Below are 21226 nucleotides of genomic sequence, written 5' to 3'. Positions count from 1 at the left end.
CTCCACCCGGGGAAAAAGTTTCTGACTGTCTACCCTATCTATTCCCCTGATCATCTTATAAACCTCTATCATGTCACCCCTCATCCTTCTCCTTTCTAATGAGAAGAGGCCTAGAATGTTCAGCCTTTCCTCGTAAGACTTATTACGATTGTGCTTATTATGTTGGAGCATAGATGCTGAGTAGGTGTACTAGACCAGAGGCGGTGAACAGTCAGATGGACAGTATGCGTTCCGAGCCATTTGAGGGAGGCTCTATCATGCTGAGCAAAGAGTTTCTCATGGCGAAGCCCACTCCATGCTGTCTTGGTTCTTCAGGATCCCTACCCTGCCAGAAGAAGGTGTAGTCTTGCTCTCTCAGTGATCCGCTCGCAGGGAGGCATGTCTCCTGAAGTGCTGCAATGTCCACATTGAGTCTACTGAGCTCGTTGTTAATGATGGCGGTCTTCTGAGAATCGTTGATTTGTGTAAGGTCTTCCGACAGGCCAGGACATATAGTTCTGATGTTCCAGCTTGCAAAACGAAGGGCTGGTACCTTCTTTCCTTTTTTGGTCATGCTGTTTGGTGTGGTGTTATAGTCCACTTGTCGGGCAATGACCCTGAGCTCCAAGCACCCATTGAAGCAGGTGGACTGTGGCAGGACAGAACCTTACTGACTGGGGGGCTGCCCGGTTTGAGGTGGGCGGTAGCTGTCCAGTGAGATGCGATGACCTCTCCCACCGACAAAAGCAACCCGTGGCGCCTAATCTCTACATCAATTGAGCTGGAGTTATAACCCGTAACTGCTGCCTTCCGTGTTGTTCTGGTCGCTGTGAGGCGACTATGGAGTGACCTCTCCATGGCGCATGCTTGGGCGAATGTATGGAGGTTGTGAGTTGCCCAATCGTCAAAACCCCCCTCTCGGCCTTCCTGGTGGGGTCCAAAGGAGTGCAGAGCATGACGTTTGGCACCGGTATGGCTGCAGGAACTGCTGGAAACATGCCAAAGGTGACACATGACCACCTTCGGGGTTCCGCTCCGGATTTTCTGTTAGAGTTTACTCCCTTAGCCTTGGTCTCTCCTGAGATGCCCACAAGGCAGTGGGGGTATTAGGGCCCCTACACAGGGGTAGGTGGATGCCGGTGGGAGGAGGTGGAGGGAAGGGGTTGCGAGGGGGAGCTGGGATGGGGGTGCGAGGGAGGTGGGGGGAAGGGGGTGCGAGGTGGGTGAGCTGGAATCGGTGGGGGGGGGAAGGAGGTGCAAGTAATAAAACATTTCATCAGCTCCCACCATTGCCCCTTTTACAATGATGTACTGCTACTGGGATCGGGATCTGGGAGCCGAGCCAGAGTTGTGGGGAAAGTTTGTGTGGAAACAGCGCGGAATCGCCAAGTGAGCGGGAGCCGCTGCCGGGACCATATGGCCGCTCTTCCTCCTGATCGCCGCCGTGGACGGGCTCCCCGAACACAGCCATGTGGCCTTCCTGTCCAGTTGGCCAAGCTTGGCAACCACTGGCAGGGTCTTCATCAGCATTCCTTTCCCGGAATGCCAGCTGTTCACCCTCTCGCTGCGGTGAATTCCTCTCCCAGCCTTACGCGTCCACCGCCCTGGATGCCGCCATCAGTCATCTTGCATTGGGTTATTCTGTAAGAGAACAGAAAATTGTCTAGCCTGTGTCAAAGAGAAACATGGAAATTACTTTTATAGCTTGTCACCTAGAAAATACTTCTGCAAAGATCTCTTCACAATTTGTACGCTTCTTTCTGCAGCACCATTCAATGCTGCATGATATGCTGGTATTAGAGTGTGTTTGACTCCATTCTTACTCAGCAATATTTAAAACTCTTCAGATGTAAACTGTGGTCTATTATCTGACACCAATACTTCTGGCAACCCATAAATTGCAAACCAACTTCTCAAAATCTCAACAGTTTTACCACCTGTGATGTTGGGCATAGACTCGACATTTATCCACTTGCTATAGCCATTGAACAAAAAAAAACTCTTTCTCTTCCACTTCAACGAAATCGACATGTACTTGTTCCCACAGTTTTCTTGTGTTTGACCATGGAATGAAAGGAACCTTGGTTAGATCATTTCTCATTCTGAGACACACTTCACAAATTTTTCCCAACTCTATCTCCCTTTGAATCTCAAAAATAACTTCTTGCTACTGCTTTCATATGGACTATCTCTGTGTGCTCTTGATGAAGTTCCTCTAACAATCTCTCCCTAAACCTTGGAGGAAGAATGACTCTTAAACCCCATAGGAGACAGCCTTGATCTACACTCAGTTCATTTCTACATGTGAAATACTCCTGCAATTTCTCATCATCACACTCATTAGACTAGCCATTCATGACATTATTGAGTACATTACTGAGCACCACATCCTTGCGAGTTTCTTCAGAAATTTCTCTGGCAGACACTAGCATGTCATTTGTATTTGTAAAGTAATTCACAGGCAACTCATTGGTTAAAATTGAATCAATCTTCAGTTCCTCAATGTCAGACAGGCTCTTACTGATTCCTACTGTAAATAACTTGGCCCAGTTTAACTGTAGTTTCTTAAGCCAATTTCTTCCTATCAGGGAGATTTTGTTCCCTTCCCCTACGACCAATGTCAAGTGATAGGAGACATCATGGTATTCCACCCTAACACTAACCACCTAACACTGGAGTACTGTTCCTGGAATAACCAGTGAGCGTCACACCAGTCTTTCATAAGGGAATGTGACTTAGGGACTCCTTGTACTCTCCTTCTGAGATAACAGACACTGTTGAAGTCATCTCAGCGATGAAAGCAAGTTATGAATCTCTGACTTTCATTTTTGCTATGGGCGCTGGAATTATATCTTCAGCCCTTTAACTGTCATCTTGCTCTCTGACTGAATACAACTTTTGATCTTCCTGCTCGATAACATCAACTTCTGTTTCCATATCTATCATGCACCCATTCAAGGACGTCCAGGTTCCTGAACTAGCTTTTGGTCCATCACAACATTGACCTAATGCATTGCTGCAACCTGGAGCTTTACCGTGGCCTAGAGCATAACTGTTTCCTCTACTCTTGCATGCTGTCTGGATATGACCGACTTTCCCACAGGCATAGCATTTTGATTGAAAATGGAAGCATTTCGATAGTTGGTGGCTACCATGGCATTGGTAGCATCTAAATTTCTGACTGAGTCTGTGAACTTAGCGGCCGTGGCCTTGTTCCCACTGAAATCTGGTGGATCTCCCCTGCTGACTCAGGAAAAACACTTCCTTGCAATCTGTTACTATCTCTTCATGCCATTTACATGGCTGTGGCCTCATCGCAGGCCTCCTTCCACGCTTTTACCCAAAAGCTTGGCATGTATTTTACTGTTCTTTAGACCTCCAATGAACATGTCTCTAAGGTTGACTTCTAAGTTTGTGCCATAACCATAGTGACGAAAGAGTTTCTTTAATTCGAGAATATAATCTGCAATAGACTCACTTGGCAACTGTTTTCTTTCATGAAATGCAACTCGGAGTGCAATTTCATTCTTAGTTGTGCCATAATACGAGTCCAGAATCTCATTAATTTCAGAATAGTCCAAAGTACTAGGGTCTTGCTGGTAACAGTGGTTAAATGCCACCACAAAAGCATCTGTTGCCATCATAGTGAGGAAAACATTTACTTTATCCTCAGCTCCTAGCTTATTAGCTTGCAGCCAAATGTGTAACCTTCATTTATAATTACACCAGTCCTCTTTGTTCGGGTTGAATTCCCCCATTATCCCAAAGTAAGTCTTCAGTGCCATTTTTTTACAATTATGCACCGTGCTGTTGACACAACCAGAGCAATCTTTCAAATCACCCAAACTTCCTCAAAATCGACTTTGGGAGTTCCAAATAGTGTGTCAAGATATTCTTCATACTGTAATCTCTCGAATGAATTTAAAATGAATTAAAAATTTCAATCCCACCTTTGTTGTGTAATCACTAAGTAAATCTAAAATGAGTCTTAGTGTCGGAAGCCATTGTGGAACTTTTTATTTGCACCTCCCCAACAGAGAAGGCAGCAGAGAGGCAGTATAGCAGTATACAAGTGCTTAGTTATCAGATTACACTGGTTCAGCCAGTTCAATACAATTTAGCTATTCCGATACACTACCATGGGCAGGCTGGGTGTGCACTGGAAGCATGCAGAATGGGTGAATTGTGACATCAAACAGCCTCGAATGCTGATTTGGCACACAGTCTGCCATTCTGGACTGCGCAGTCCAGTTAATGTCCTCTTTAAATCACGTCCAGTTGAATATGCGTTCAGCTACACAATGGATCCCCCCACTAGCGCTATTTAAAGGGCCAGCCATCCAACTTCTCGGTGAGGTGCTTTTATTGGAGGAGTTCTGCAAATTTTTTGGAGAAAGTCCCCTCTCAGTAGTGGGGCTATTTGTGCAGTCCCTCTTGGGCAGCAACGTGATCTGAAAATGGAGTACAGGCAGTGGAGAGGAGAAGCAGTACACTGGGGGAGGAAGAGGAGGGGTCTCAATAGAAGGCCCTTCCTACTGAGGGTCTTGAGGGAGCACCTCTCCTACCTTTATCTCAGCCAGGAGCAGTATGTGAGGCACCTGTCTTTCACCAAGGAGGTTGCTACTGACTGTGCTGTGCTGCCTCCTACAAGCCGACCTACAGCTTCACAGCAAGGCAAGGGTGGCACTGCCAGTAGCATCAAGGTCACTGTCATCCTAAATTTCTACGTTAGCGGATTCTTCGAGACCAGAGCAGGCAACATTAGCAACATTTTGCAGTCTGCTGTCCATTGCTGCATCAGGAAGGTGACAGAGACCCTGTACAGAAGGAGAGGGGACTTCATTATTTTCTTACTGGCCAGAAGTGAGCAAGCAACTTTGTCAGGATAATGGGATTTCCAGTGGTGCAGGGTGCACTCTACTGTACGCACGTGGCTTTGTGGGCCTCACACGTTAATGGGAAGATTTTCTGTAATTGGAAGTGTTACCGCACAATGAATGTTCAGTTGATAAGTGACCATGCCCAGAAGATCCCGCTCTGAGCTCATCTTGTCCATGAGTCCCAACTCCTGCTCCCCCAATCCTATTTCCACTAAACTGCTGACCAGCCAACTTCCCCTCCTGGTCTCAATGTTAGCCGATATTGTTAATGGTTCTCTCTCTTCATGTATTGGCCCTCTCTCCTTTAAATCTGCTGTCATCACCCCTCTCCTAAAAAAAAACTCTTGACCCCACCATCCTTGCAAACTGTAGACCCATCTCCAACCTCCATTTCCTCTCCAAAGTCCTTGAATGTGTTGTTGCTTCCCAAATTTGTTCCCATTTTTCCTGAAACTCCATGTTTGAATCCCTCCAATCAGGTTTCTGCCCCTGCCACAGTACCGAAGCAGATCTTATCAAAGCTACAAATGACATGCAATGTGACTGTGACTTTCCCTCCTCATCCTTCTCAACCTGTCTGCAGCCTTTGACACAGTTGACCACACCATCCTCCTCCAATGCCTCTCCATTGTCATCCAGCTGCATGGGACTGTTTTCACCCAGTTCCGTTATCTTTATCATTCTTATTCAATTGTAGCCAGTGTATCACTTGCAATGGCTTCTCTTCCTCCTCCTGCATCGTTACCTCTGGTGTCCTCCAAGGATCTATCCTTGGCCCCCTCCTATTTCTCATCTACATGCTGCCCTTCAGTGACATCATCTGGAAGCACAGCGTTAGTTTTCACATGCAGACTGACGACACTCAGCTCCACCTCACCACCACCTCTCTTGATCCCTCCACTGTTGCTAAATTATCAGACTGCCGATCAATATCCAGTACTGAATGAGCCGAAATTTCTTCCAATTAAATATTGGGAAGACTGAAGCTATTGTTTTTGATCCCACTCCAAACTCCATTCTCTAGCTACTAATTCCATCCCTCTCCCTGGCAACAGTCTAAGATTAAACCAGTCTCTTCACAACTTACGTGCCACATTTGACCCCAAAATGAGCTTCTGGCCTCATATTCATGCCACCACTAAGACTGCCTATTTCCAACTCCGTAACATCACATGACTTCACCCCTATATCAGCTCATCTGCCGCTGAAACCCTTATCCATGCCTTTGTTACCTCTAAACTTAACTATTCTAATGCACTCCTGGCGGGTCTTCCACATGCTACTCTCTGTAAACTTGAGGTCATGCAAAACTCTGTTGCCCATGTCTTAACTTGCACCAAGTCACATCCTCCTATCACACCTGTGCTTGCTGACCTAGATTAGCTCCCAGTGAAGCAACAACTTGATTTCAAAATTCTCATCCTTGTTTTCAAATCCCTCCATGGCCTTGCCCCTCCCTATCTCTGTAACCTCTTCCAGCCCCACAACCCTCTGAGATATCTGCACTCCTCTAATTCTGGCGTCTTGAGCAATCCCGATTTTAATCACTCCGTTATCTAGGCCCCAAGTTCTGGAATATTCTTTCCTACACCTCTCCACCTCTCTACCTTGCTTTCCTCTTTTAAGACACTCCTGAAAATTTACCTCTTTGACTAAGTTTTGGGTCATCTGATCTAATGGCTCCTTTTGTGGCTCAGTGTCATATTTTATTTTATAACGCTCCTGTGAAGTGCTTTGGGACGTTTTTTAATGTTAAAGGTGCTATATAAATATAAGTTGTTGTTGTTGTCAATGCCTGCTATCCTGGCAGCAGCCACAATGCGTTCATCCTGTGCCAGTCACCTGCCATATTTGGCTGCTGGGAGACAAGGATACCCACTCTACACCAGGCTAATGACTTCCATTCACCACCCGGCCATGCAAGGATAGCACTCCTATAAAGACAGCAAGCAGCAAAGACATGGAACAGACCATTGGCATGCTGAAGCAATGCTTCCACTGCCTGGGCTGCTCGGGGGAGCTGTTCAATACTCACCGGACATGTTTCCAAGTTTGGGGTGGGTTACTGCATCCTCCATAAGCTTGTTATCATGAGAGTATAGCCTTTGCCACCAGGCCTTTGAAGGTCCCCTTAGAGGACGAGGAAGAGGAGGAAGTCAGGAGGTTACTTGGACCCCCATCCCTTGGGACAGGCTGTCTGTGCATGGATACTCAGACTCCGGTTCCCCTGTGATATCATCCTCACATCACAGTTGCTCCACAATCCCCCACCTTTCAATCCATCTGCTAAGTTGCATCACAGCATCCTCTTGGCCAAAATCCTGAAATAAAAGACACCAAGAACACCTTAACAACTTGATCCAGCAATACTTCCAATAATATACACAGAACTGAAATATTCACCCTAGTGCATTCCCTTGGTGCCAGTGTTACTGGTGCATTTGCCTGCCCTACAGTTTCTACACAGTGCTATTCCAGTGACTGTGACATGGCTGGTGGAAAGCTGCAACTTTCACTGGGAGAAACTGCAGATGGCTTTGCAGGATGATCTTGAGCAACTCTGGTCCTTGAGGGCCTGCTTTCAGACTACACGACTTCAGCATGGGTAGCAGCAGTTCTGGGTTAGCTAGCTGGCAGGCTAGGGGTCTGGTGAAGTGGCAGTGGTGAGAGCATGAATACTGTCATCCTGAGAGGACAGATTGCTGGGCTGCTGTGGCAGCCTGCATACCTCTTTGCACACTGGTATCTGCAGCCAAGATGGCAGCAGTCCGAGCCTGCATAGCACCCATCTGAGTTTGCGTGGCAACAAACATGGCTTTAGTGACCTCATTCTGAGCTTCCACTGTAGCACTGAGACATTGGATGGCTTTTGCCTGTGTTGCAGTGGAAGTGTGACATCGGCCACCAGATGCTGCATCATGGATGGATCTGTAAGTGCTGTCATGGAGTTAGCAAGGAAAGGATAGGCTCCAAGCTCTACTCGAAGCTCTGTGCCAAATTGGAGACAGACTCCTTTTGTGCTCCTTGACAGTGAGAAGAGGCTTTGCGCAGGCCTGGCACTGCACCAAACACCTCAGTGTGCGTGCCCATTAGCGTTCTATACGCTGCCCCATCAAAGTCCTCATCTGAGTCCTCCATAGCAGAACTCGTCTGTGACCTCACTGTCTGCTGAGCTGGCAGACGAATAATCCTTTCCAGCTGGCCTGGCTAAGCCCACTCGTGCCTGGTGACTCACCGTGTGCTGATCCAACTCTGTACTATGCTCTAAGGTAAACGTAGTGCCAGTATCTGAGCTGGTGGTTGCGAATGTCAGACCAAGTAATGATGCTTCAGCTTCAGAGGTCTGGTGTAGTGCTTGTCCTTTATGGTGAGACTGCACTAGCTAGCCAGGAGGCAGTTCTTAGGTATCTGGAAGCAGAAATGCAGAAGAGGAGGGTTGGGGTGAGGGAAGGGGAGTGCAGACAAAAGTAAGTGGTCCTTGGTCACACCACCTGTAGCTTGCACTTCATGCCAGGTAGCAGGATGTGGCGGGGCGTGGGATTCAAGAAGGGACATAAGGCAGGAACATATCATCATCCTGAATGCTCTCAGTGATGCTGATGCAATGGCTTGAGTAACAGCCGGCCCCATAATGTGGAGCACTGTCTTCTCCAGAGGGCTCAGTTGATGCAGGTGTGCCTGTCCCCAGCTTATTCTCTGCTGCTCCCTGTGGTTATGGCCAACCTTAAGTTACAAGATAGAGGGGAGAATGTCAGTCAGTGTGTTGCAATGTGTTTGGATAATGTGCCTGCTGTAGCTGGATAGCTGGAGGTATCTGGAAGCTGCGAGAGGTGGATGTGAGGCTGGTAGCATTGGATTGTGTGTGGGGGTGAGGCGGAGAATCTGGATGATATATTGGAATCCTGACTGCTGATGGGTGAATGATGAGGCTGTGGTCCATTGTGTAGAGTGAGAGGTTGGTGGAATGGTGGGTAGGAGATGTCATGTGAAGACGCATTCACTGACCTTGACCACCGTGTGAGGTCATTGAACATTTTGCGACACTGCAGCCAGACCCTCGGGGCCATTGACCTCATTGGCTGTCTGCTCCCACTCCCTGCTCAGGGTGTGCCTTGATGGTCTCCTAGCCCCCTGTGGGAACATGGCATCTTTCCTCCTTTCCACCTCCATCACTAATTCCTCCAGTACTGTATCAAAAGATCCGGGAGCCCTCTCCCTTGCCTGTTGTTCCATTTGCTGTGCTTCTCCTTCCAGCAAAGCCTTCCAGAGACAATTGCAGCAAGTCCTGTTGCATAAGTGCTGCTCCCCTTTAAAAGGCAGATCCCGATGTCAGGACCTCAGCAAAATCCAGCTCCACGATTCCCGCACCCATAAATGGGCCTTATCCAATATTTTCCTTTTTGGTGTAATAGATTAATCAAAATTGTTCATATAACTGCAGCAATACCACACCCACACTTTCCAAAGTTTGTTAAAGTAGAATTTGCAGTATTAAGTCATAAAGAAAGTAATTTTTACAATTAAACAATAATTCCGCAATGTGTCATTAATGACTGTACTCTGAGTCATGTCGAGATAAGGGTTGTGAAATTCAATGAGGCCAGAAAATGGGCGAAGGGATCGTGATGCACAATTAACCCGTGCCCTTTGCTTCCGATGCAGGAAACATGCAATCTTCGTGCTGCTTGCTCATTTAAATGATTGCAATGTGCAGCCTATGCTAAGCACATTGTTGAGTGACTGCACGCCAGAGCACACGTGCAAAATCATGACAGGTGAGCACGACTAAAAGCCAGCCTGTATCTCTTAAAAGGGGAGGTGCATTCTGGCTGGAGCAGGTGCTGGAACTGGTTGCTGGAGGGAGTGTGAGCCAGAGCACTGAACTATGGCACAATATGTCAGCGATTGGGCTCCAAGATGTTCTGATACTACACTGGATGCCTCGGTTGAGGAGGCGCAGAGGAGAAGAGCTGTCATCTATCCACAGGAGACCAGGAGCCCTCCAAACAAACTCTCAGAAAGCAGTGGGAGCAGATAGCTGTGGTGTTGAATACCAAGAGTCTCGCCCCAAAGACCTGGCTGCAGTGCAGCAAGAAGTTCAATGACCTCACACAAGTGACCAAGGTCAGTAAATGCACCTTCAAATGTCATATTCTACCAACTGCACCACCAGTCTCACATACTGCTCCATTCACCACACACTTATCACTCACCGACCAACGATCTCTATTAATCAGGACTCATACCTAACATTCATAGCTTCATCTCACCCTTACACTTAGCACTGCCTCAAACTTCACACCCACATCTCTCAGCTTGTACATATGGCCAACTATTCAACCATGACAGCCACATCACTCAAGAGTTTGCACAGCACTCTTTGATACACTTCTCCCTCTCTTGCAGGACATGTTCGCGCATAACCAGAGGCAGCAAGAGTGAACTGACAGCAGACAGGCATGCCTACATGTCCTTAATCCCATGGAGGAGATGGTGGTTGCCATCATTGGAGCGACCATGACTGAGGCCATCACCAATGGCAGGCTGGAACCATTGATGTATGCTTGAAACCACTCCACCATCTCACATCCTACTTCTCCTCATTCCATACTCTCTTCTGATTTACAAATTGTAGATGGTCTAAGTATACAGCTCTTGCTTTCCCCTCCTCCCCTTACCACAACCCTAGCCTTGTCCCTTTCTCATTTTAGAACTGCAACCTTGCTAGGCTGTACTGGAAGAGAAGGCAATGGAAGAGTAGGAAGACAGTGATGTAGAAGAAACACCATCACTTGCTCTGACACTTGCAACCAGCAGCTCAGATACTAGCACTGTGCATACTTTAGAGTAAAGCTTAAATGCGGGAACTGCACATGGTGAGACACCAGATACAAGTGGCCAGCAACCAGGGCAGGGGACAAGGGAAGTGCAGGTACCAGCTCGCCGGACGGTGAGGCTGCATATGAGTTCTGCTGCAGAGGACTCAGACGAGGACTTTGATGGGGCGTCCTACAGAAAAATGCTGATGGGTATGCACACTGAAATTCTTGGTCCATTGGCAGGCCTGCCAGAAAGCCTGCGGTCAATGTCAAGGAGCATGGAGGAGTCCAGCATCAATTTGGCACAAGGCTTTGCACAGAGCTTGAAGCCCATCCTTTCCAACGTGATAGCGGTGGTCAACTCTGCGAAAATGCTTGTGAACCCGACAATGATGCCAGGTTTGATGATCAATGTCTCAGCTTCCATTGCAGCACAAGCAGAAGCCTCCTAAGATCTGGATGCTGCAGTAGAAGCTCAGACTGAAGTCATGGAGTCATGGGATCCAGGGAAATGCAGCAAGGTGGATACAAAATAGGCTCAGTGGCAGGAAACAAAGGGTAATTATTGACGGTTGTTTTAGCGACCGGAGGGCTGTTTCCAGTGGCGTTCTGCAGGGCTCTGTACTGGGTCCCCTGCTTTTTGTGGTATATATTAACGATTTGGATGTAAATATAGGGGGCATGATCAAGAAGTTTGCAGATGACACAAAGATTAGCCGTGTGGTAGATAGCTAGTAGGATAGCTGTAGGCTGCAGGAAGATATTGATGGTCTGGTCAGATGGGCAGAAAAGTGGCAAATGGAATTCAACTTGGAGAAGTGTGAGGTGATGCATTTGCGGAGGTCAAACAAGACAAAGGAATACATGATAATGGGAAAATACTGAGGAGTGTAGAGGAAGTGAGGGACCTTGGAGTGAATGTCCACAGATCCTGAAGGTAGCAGGACAGGTCGATAAGGTGGTTAAGAAGGCATGTGGAATCCTTTCCTTTAGTAGCTGAGGTATAGAATATAAGAGCAGGAAAGCTATGCTGAAATTGTATAAATCATTGGTTAGGCCACAACTTGAGTACTGTGTAAAATAAAAGCAAAATACTGCAGATGCTGGAAATCTGAAATAAAAACAAGAAATGCTGGAACAACACAGCAGGTCTGGCAGTATCTGTGGAAAGAGAAGCAGAGTTAACGTTTCGGGTCAGTGACCCGATGAAGGGTCACTGACCCGAAACGTTAACTCTGCTTCTCTTTCCACAGATGCTGCCAGACCTACTGAGTGGTTCCAGCATTTCTTGTTTTTATTACTTGAGTACTGTGTGCAGTTCTGGTCACCTCATTACAGCAATGATGTAATTGCACGAGAGAGGGTACAGAGGAGATTTACGAGGATATTGCCAGGACTGGAAAAATGCAGCTATGAGGAAAGATTGGATAGGCTGGGGTTGTTCTCCTTGGAACAGAGAAGACTGAGGGCAGATCTGATTGAAATGTACAAAATGTTGAGAGGCTTGGATAGAGTGGAGATGAAGGGTCTATTCACCTTAGCAGAGGGTTCAGTGACAAAGGGGCATAGATTTAAAGTGATTAGTAGAAAAATTAGAGGGGAGATGAGGAAAAACCTTTTCATCCGGGGGTGGTGGGAGTCTGGAACTCACTGCTTGAAAGGGTAGTTGAGGCAGAAACCCTCAACTCATTCAAAAGAAGTCTAGATATGCTGTAATCTGCAAATGTTGGAAGGCGGGATTAGAATAGGTGATCATTTTTCGGCCGACACAGACATGATGGGCCAAGTGGCCTCTTTCTGTACCTTAAACCTTCTATGATTCTATGATTCCTTTAAGACGAGTATATCCTTCCTTAGGTAAGGAAACCAAAACTGTATACAGTACTCCAGGTGTGATCTCACCAAGGCCCTATACAATTGTAGCAAGAGTTCCTTACTATTAGACTCCAATCCCTTTGGACAAAAGACCAACATACAATTTGTTTTCCCGATTCCTTGCTGTAGCTGCATATTAACTTCCTGTGATTTGTGTAAAAATCCTCTAAATACCAACATTTCCCAGCCTCTCACCGTTAAAAACATATTCTGTTTTACTATTTTTCCTACCAAAATAGGTAACTTCACATTTTTCCACATTATATTCCATCTGCCACATTCTTTCCCAGTCACTTAAGGTGTATAAATCCTTTTGCAGCATCTTTGGTCCTCCTCACAGCTTCCTTTCTTAACTAACTTTGTATCATCAGCAAACTTGGATGCATTACATTTGGTTCCCTCACCTAGGTCATTGATATAGGGATTGAAATTACTGGGGTCCAATTATTGATCCTTACAGTACCCCACTAGTTACAGCCTGCCAACCCAAAAATTACCCATTTATTCTACTCTCTTTTCTATCCATGCCCTCAAACCCATGAGCCCTAGTTTTGCATAATAACCTCTTGTGCAGAGCCCTCATTGAATACTTCTTGAACATCCAAATATACTATATCCACTGGTTCCCCTTTATTTATCATGCTACTTACATCCTCAAAAGATTCTTAACAGATTTGTCAAACATGTTTTCCTTTTCATAAATCTGTGTTGACTCTGCCCAATTATACTACCATTTTCTAAGTGTCCTGTTATCACATCCTTAATAATAGATTCTAGAATTTGCCCTACTATTAATGCCAGGTTAATTGGCCTATGGTTCTCTGTTTTCACTCTCCTTCCTTTCTTGAATAGTGGGGTTACATTTGACACCTGCTAATTCACAGGGTCCGTTCTAGAATGTTGGAAATGCTGTAAGATCAAAACCAATGCATTCATTATCTCTGTAACCACCTCTTTTAAAACCTTAGGGTGGAGGCCATCAGGTCCAGGGGAGTAGTTGACTTTCAGTCCCATTAATTTCACCAGTATTATTTCTTTACGAATATTAATATTCTTAAGTTCCTCATTTTCACTGGACCCTTATTTCCCCATTATTTCCGTAATGTTTTTTGTGTCTGCTACCATGAAGATAGATGCAAAGTATTCACTTAATATCTCCACTATTTCCTTATTGCCTTTATAATTTCTCGGGGGTTGGTTAGCAGAAAGATACCAACAGCGTGGTTTCAATCCCCTCTACTGGCTGTGTTAATTCATGGAGGCCTGCCTCCTCACTTTGTCCCAAGCTTGAGGAGTGGTGCCCCTCAACTATACATTCCCAACTGTGTCTCACTAATGCAGAGAGATTCCTTTGGGACTACAGCTACAGCATCAACAATTATAATTTTGCCTGCCTTTGCCTCTAAGGGACTAATATTTACTCTCGCTGATTTCCTTTTTACCTCGAGAAGCATTTACAATCGATTTTATGTCTCTAGCTAGTTTACTCTCTGTTACGACCAGGTGAGAAAGGGGCCTAGGGTTCCCTCTCAGCCTTCACCTGGTCTTACTGTAACAGAGTTTTAAATTAAACACACCGTGTTTTTAGCTCCCCCTTGGTGAATACTTGTTCACTGCTTTCCAATTATAAGGCAAATAAACCAGCACAAACAGGTTTTCTTAAGTTTAAAGAAGAAAAGTTGAAATTTCTTAAACTTAAACTCTAATTTGGTTAACGCCTACGGATACACAATGCGCCCATGCTCGCATGCATACGTGATACTCACATGCAGATAGAGACAGAACAGAGCAGAAGAAATAAAGTGGAAAAGTTTGAGGCAATCGCTGAAGAGCGTTTTTGTTACGAATCTTTGAGCTCACTGTAGAGTCCTTGATTGTAGGTAGATCTTGCTTTTCGTTGCGGCCCAGTATTCTTCTTAAACCTTGTTCGCTGTAGGAGACATTTCTCTCTTGGGAATCATGGATTTGGAGTTCCATGAGAAAGAGATGGGAGCAGACAGGAGAGGCTGTGGCGAGCCAGTCAGGGGAGGTTTTTTATGTCCAGGAGCAAATAGACACTCTGAGTTCAAACTGTTTGTACAATTGAGAAAAACCCAGGTTGCCAAGCAGGTTAGTCATGTGACTAGCTGGTCTGACCATGTTTGTTTGTGGATTCTCTCGTCTTAGCCGACCCTGGAATGTCTCTTCTTACACACAATACCTGGTGCTCAAAGTTCATTGTGGGTTAAATTGGAGCAGGGAATAGCCCCTTTGTTCTTCCAAGCACTGGCTGTTAGTATGCAAAAAATGTTTTTCCAGCCAAGGGCCTGGTGATTTTTTAAACTTTTTAAACAAGTCCTTTCTTCACTTCAGCAACAGTTTGAAATTTAATGTCCATATCGCAAAATTAATATGCCTTATTCTTGGCAGGTGGGGGTCTAGCATGACACTCTCATATTCCATTTTCTCTTCGTTTGTCAATTTTGTCATCATCTTTTGTGAATTTTAAAATCTTCCCTATCCACAGGATCTTATTGCCAACAATTTAAGCCTCTTCCTTGAAGCTAATTCTATCTTTAACTTCTCTTGTTAGCCACAGTTGGACTACTTTTCCTGTGGGTTTTTTTGTTCTTGAAGGAACTGTATAATCTTTGCAAATTACGAGTTACTTCTTTAAATGTTTTCCATTGCCTAAGTACCATCATGTATTTTAATCTATTTTCCCGATCTACTTTAGCTAATTCACCTCCTCATACCTATGTAGTTTGCTTTGTTCAAAGGGTTACTTTAATATTTAATTATATTTCATATGCAAGCTCTCCATGCGTGTATGGATCGTGCACTGGAGTCATGAGCCAGGTGGTCAGCTAATAGCCTTTGTCATCCAGTAGCAACTCTTTGGTTTGCTGTGATGGCTCAAATGCAGATGGTAGAGTGAACTGTTGTATTACGAAGGTATCATGTCGGCTGCCAGGATACTGATCATTGACCTCTATGATGTGATGAGTATGGTCGCACAGCAGCTGTACTCTGAAGGAGTGAAATCCCTTCTGGTTGCTGTAGATCTCAGAAATTATATTTCATAGAATCATAGAATGGTTACAGCACAGAAGGAGGCCAATCGGTTCATCGCGTCCATGCCTGTTCTGTGCACGAGCAACTCACCTAGTCCCACTCCACTGCCTTTTCCCCGTAGCCTTGCAGATTGTTTCTCTTCAGATAATTATTCAATTCCCTTTTGAAAGCCACAATTGAATCTGTCTCCATCACCCTCTTAGGCAATGCATTCCAGATCCTAACCACTTGCTGTGTAAAAGGGTTTTTCCTCATGTCACTGTTGCTTGGAGTCATAGAGAGATACAACACCACAACAGGCCCTTTGGCCACCAGCCACCCATTTATACTAATCCTACATTAATCCCATTTTTCCCTCTCACATCCCCACAATTCTCCTACCACCTACCTACACTAGGGGCAACTTTTTACAATGGCCAATTTACCGATCAACCTGTAAGTCTTTGGCATGTGGGAGAAAACCAGAACGCCTGGAGGAAACTCATGCGGTCACAGGGAGAACTTGCAAACTCCGCACTGGCAGTACCCAGAACTGAACCTGGGTTGCTGGAGCTGTGAGGCTGTGGTGCTAACCACTGCACCATTGTGCCACTTCTTTTGCCAGTCACCGTAAATTGGTGTCCTCTGGTTCTCAATTCTTCCTCTTAATGGGAACAGTTTTTTCCTATCTACTCTGTCCAACCACCTGATGATTTTGAACACCTCTATCAAATCTCCTCTTAATCTTCCTTTTTCCAAGGAGAGCAGCCCAGCTTCTCCAATCTATCCACATAACTGATTTCCTCATCCATAGAACTATTCTCATGAACGTTTTCTGCACCCTCTCTAATACCTCACATCCTTCCTAAAGTGTAGCACCTGCAAAGCGACGTGTATACAGTAAATGGCATCCTGCACCAGAGTGAATCCTGCAATCCTGGCAACACTGCTTTCTCACTCCACCTACTTCTCTCCAGCAAGAGAGAATGACATGCAATCAGTCCTCTTTGCATACAAAACCTCAGTGGCATCCCTTATGCAACAGTGGATGACAAACTGAAAGATTTTGCAAATATTGCCTGCTCCAGCCTGGAAGGAGCCTGATGTATAAATGTTCATAGCCTCGGTAACCTTCAGAGACATTGACAATGCTGTCCTTGCCCTGCTTTGAGGCCGCTAGTCTGCCTGCAACAGGTGGTAGATTTCAGTGAGCACCTCCCTGGTGAAGTGGAGATGTTGGATTCTCTGTTCCTCACTAAGGTTGTAACATATGTAGGAACATAGAAACATAGAAAAATGGAGAAAACATTAAAACTAGAGTCTTAAATCTAAACAAAGGTAACTACAAAGGTGTGAGGGGAAAATTGGCTGTGGTAGATTGGGAAACTACACTATAAGGTATGACTGTAGACAGGCAATGGCTAGCATTTAAAGAATTAATACATGGTTTACAACAAATTTACATTCCTTTGAAGCACAAACACACAGCAGGAAAAGTCATCGAACCATGGCTAACAAGAGAAATTGAAGATTGTATTATATCAAAGGATGAGGCTTAGAAAGTTGCCAAAAAAGTAGTAAGCCTGAGGATTGGGAACTTTTTTTAGAATTCAGCAAAGGAGGACCAAGAACCAAGGAACTAATAAAGAAAGAGAAAATAGAATATGAAAGTAAACTAGCAAGAAACATAAAAATGGACTGTAAAAGTGTTTATAGGTATGTAAATATGAAAAGATTAGCAAAGACAAATGTGAGCTCACTACAGGCAGAGACAGGAGAATTTATAATGGGGAATAAGGAAATGGCAGAGAAACTAAACAAATACTTTGCGTCTGTCTTCACAGAGGAAGATACAACAGACCTCCCAGATGTAATAGAGAACCAAGGGACTAGTAAGAATGAGGAACTGAAAGAAATTAGTATTAGTAAAAAAAGTAGTGCAGGAGAAAGTAATGGGACTAAAAGTTGATAAATCCCCTCGACCTGATGATCTACATCCCAGAGAGTTGAAAGAGGTGGCTGTAGAGATAGTGGCTGCGTTGGTGGTCATCTTCCAAAATTCTAGAGATTCTGGAATGGTTTCTGCAGATTGGAAGGTAGCAAATGTAACCCCACTATTTAAGAAAGGAGGGAGAGAGAAAACAGGGAACTACAGACCTGTTAGCCTGACATCAGTAGTAAGGAAAATGCTAGAATCTATTATAAAGGATATGATAACTGGACACTTAGAAAATAATGGTAGGATTGGACAGAGTCCAATCCATTGGACATGGATTTATGAGAGGGTTTTCGATAAGGTCCTATACACGAGGTTAGGAAGGAATATTAGAACATATGGGATTGGGCTAATATACTGGCATGGACTGAGAAATGGTTAATGGACAGAAAACAGAGAGTAGGAATAAATGGGTCATTCTCAGGTTGGCAGGCTGTGACTAGTGCGGTACAGCAAGGATCAGCGCTTGTGCCCCAGCTATTCACAAACTATTTCAATGATTTGGTTGTGGAGACCAGATGTAATATTTCCATGTTTGCTGATCACACAAAACCAGGTGGGAATGTACTTTGTGAGGAGCATGCAAAGAGGCTTCAAGGGATTTAGACAGACTAAATGAGTGGGCAAGAACATGGCAAATTGAATATAATATGGAAAAATGTGAAGTTATCCACTTGATTAGGAAAAACAAAAATGCAGAGTATTTAGAAAGATAGAACCATATTTCTGAAATGGTGAGAGATTGGGAAGTGTTAATAGCTAAAGGGACCTGGGTGTCCTTGTTCATAAGTCACTGAAAGCTAACATGCAGGTGAAGCAAGCAATCAGGAAAGCACATGGGCCGGAATTTTACCAGCATTAAACATGTCTCTTCGGAGGCGTCCAGATGGTAAAATGAAGTGTGATGACATCGGGCCGTGTTCGTGGCGTCATTACACGCAGATGTCAGTTTACCAATGTCGGACGTTGGGCGTGAGCGAGTCTGCGCTTGCCCCCGACTACAAGTAATTGAAAGGTAATTGAGGTCATTTAGAAAGCAATTGACTACAATTTTACGTATGAGGTCTGATTTAACGTCTGTACATCGGCTCGTGGGGTGTTTCAGCCAACCGGCAGGCTCATAAGGGCGGCAGGCATTGATTCAGGAGGGAGTTGGAAGTACAATTTTTAGTTTTACTCTGAAATAATCCTAATGCTATTTGTATATCCTGACAAGGTGTGTGACTTGCAACTAGTGCTAAAGGATTCATCTGAATGTTCTGCACTGCTGATGGGGACCCATCAACTTTGATTTATGTGATGAAAGGAAGGGGATCTCGTGAGCCAGTCCTAACTGCTGGAAGCTAATACCTGTGGTCAGAGCATCTGGTGAGGAGTACAGCAATGGGAATTGTTCAATCTGGAGATGGATCATCAGATGAGGAGGATCTTGCCCCTGTGAGGGACAGAAGGACAAATGGGCAGGGGAATGTGCAACAAGCTGACCCAATGCACCATCGTGATGTGGGAGGGAGAGCAGGTGGCAGAGTCGCCCTGGAGCGAACACATGTCAGGAGACATGCCTACCCAGCAGGACGGGCATACCGACCGTGTCTGAGCTACCTGCAGCTGTCAGAGCGCCAGTGCAGAAGAAGACTGCGGCTGTCACGGAAGACTGTCACATCTCTTTGTGAGATGCTGGCAGAGGATGTGTCCTCAAACTGTATCGGTGGCCATCCAATGCCGGTCGCTCTAAAGGTTACAATAGCTCTTAACTTCTATGCGTATGGCTCATTCCAAGCCTCCGCGACAGTCTTGTGCGGTGTCTCACAAGCAGAAGCGCACCATTGCATCAAGGTTGTGACTGATGCATTGTTCCAACGTGCTAACCATTTCATCACGTTCAAGACGGACAACACTAGTCAGGCTGAGAGAGCCAGAGGCTTCAGCTTTCCAATGGTACAGGGCGTGATCGACTGTACTCGTGTGGCCCTTAGAGCCCCAGCACGTCAGTCGGGGGCATTCATTAACCGCAAGGGATACCATTCAATGAACATTCAGCTCGTCTGTGATCATCGTAAGAGAATCATGCAGGTGCGTGCACGTTACCCTGGGAGTTTTCATGATGCCTTAATTCTCAGAAACTCCCAGGTACCTGCACTTTTCAGCCCTCCAGACGGAAAAGAGGGATGGATACTTGGCGACAGGGGTTATCCTCTGAAGACATGGCTCATGACACCAGTGAGGAATCCAAGGGATCATGCGGAGGAACGATACAATGTGAGCCATGCGGCCACCACAGTGACCATCGAACCAACTATAGGCTTGCTTAAGATGAGGTTCAGGTGTCTTGACCGCTCAGGTGCAGCACTGCAGTATGCACCATCAAGGGTTTCAAGAATAATTGTTGTCTGCTGTGCCTTGCATAACCTGGCGATTGAAAATGGAGAGGCCCTGGATCAATGTCAGCGCGATGTGTCATCAGATGACGATGATGTTTCTGATGATGAAGCTGGACACCACTCACTTGATGGTCATGGAGAGGAAGCTAAATGTAATTTGGCTTTAACTGCTCGAGAGACCAGGGAGTCTTTAATAGGCGTTTCCATTGAGAGTCTGTAAATTTTCGGACAATTGGGATTAACGTATGACAAGACTAATTGTGAGGCTCTGAAAAGGCAAATTCACTCACCTTCACGGGGAGAGAGAATGCGACGATGCAATCCTTCACATCATGAGGAACGCCACCCAAATGTGAGACCTCACATGTTGAACTACTTTTGTTGAGCAACAATGTTGGATTTGACTTGAGGAAAGCCATGACAAAATCTCAGAGAACCCAATTTATTACAATATTTTGTAACACATTCAAATAAAATTTCAATTCACCCTGTGAACCAGTATTGATGTTAAAGTGATTTCTTAAATCTTTTCCGAGTGCTCTTTCGGGTGCATGATCCCTCACCACCAGACACACCAGAGGCAGGTGGTTGAGCTGTTTGCTGCCCTGCTTGTGATGACTTTGGCGGACGTCCTCTGCTTGCTCGCGGCCGTGAGGGCCCCGGCATCTCCGGGTTCTCCTGAGAAATCTCATGAGCACCCTGTAACACCCTGGGATTTCGCAGATCACATGTCCCTGGCAGAGGGAGCAAGGAGCTGGAGGATGCATCAGAGGCGCCCTGAGAGGAGCTCCCATATGCGATCTGCTGCCCCTGTGCCCTCGTGAGGCTCGGACGATCCTCAATGGTGACATCAGAGGGATGAGCGGCCTTGATCTGGCGCCAGCGCATCAGATTCTGCTCTCTGGTGCTCTGGTCCAGGGAGGCCACACTGGATCTGACGTCACAAAGTGCATCCAGAACTGGCCCCTCCACTGCAGCTGCCAATCTGTCAACTGAGGAAGCCAGATGTTCAATTGCCTGAGAGTTAGCAGAACTCATACTCTGGATGGTTGTAGCTAGAGTCTGATTAATCGCGCCCAATGTCTCAGGCAACTCCGCCAGATTTCCAAGGACCACTTGCTGCACCTGCAACATCTCCCACTGAATGGATGTTCTCAAAGGCATGTCAGCAGCTTGCTGCTCTGCACTGGCCTGGCCTCCCACACTCCTCCAACTGTGTGAGGCATCGGCCGATTCTGCCTCTGGTGGCTGGCCCGGCTCCTG

At 45.7% G+C, this 21226-nt stretch overlaps 1 protein-coding gene across 1 annotated transcript in view; it reads left to right on the top strand.

Annotated features, from left to right (window-relative positions):
- Positions 1-20390, top strand: part of LOC137376481 (putative nuclease HARBI1) — a 53449-nt gene extending 33059 nt beyond the window's left edge. Inside the window, exon 2 of the mRNA XM_068045135.1 lies at positions 18799-20390. Within this exon, the coding sequence (XP_067901236.1) occupies positions 18966-20183 (1218 nt within the window). The 5' untranslated portion in view covers positions 18799-18965 and the 3' untranslated portion in view covers positions 20184-20390. The remainder of the gene's footprint in view (positions 1-18798) is intronic.
- The last annotated feature ends 836 nt before the right edge of the window (positions 20391-21226 follow it).

The sequence above is a fragment of the Heterodontus francisci genome, chromosome 13 (genome assembly GCF_036365525.1).
Source record: "Heterodontus francisci isolate sHetFra1 chromosome 13, sHetFra1.hap1, whole genome shotgun sequence".
NCBI lineage: Eukaryota > Metazoa > Chordata > Chondrichthyes > Heterodontiformes > Heterodontidae > Heterodontus > Heterodontus francisci.
The sequence above is the reverse complement of the archived record's forward strand: the minus strand, read 5'-3'. Positions and strand labels throughout refer to the sequence as shown.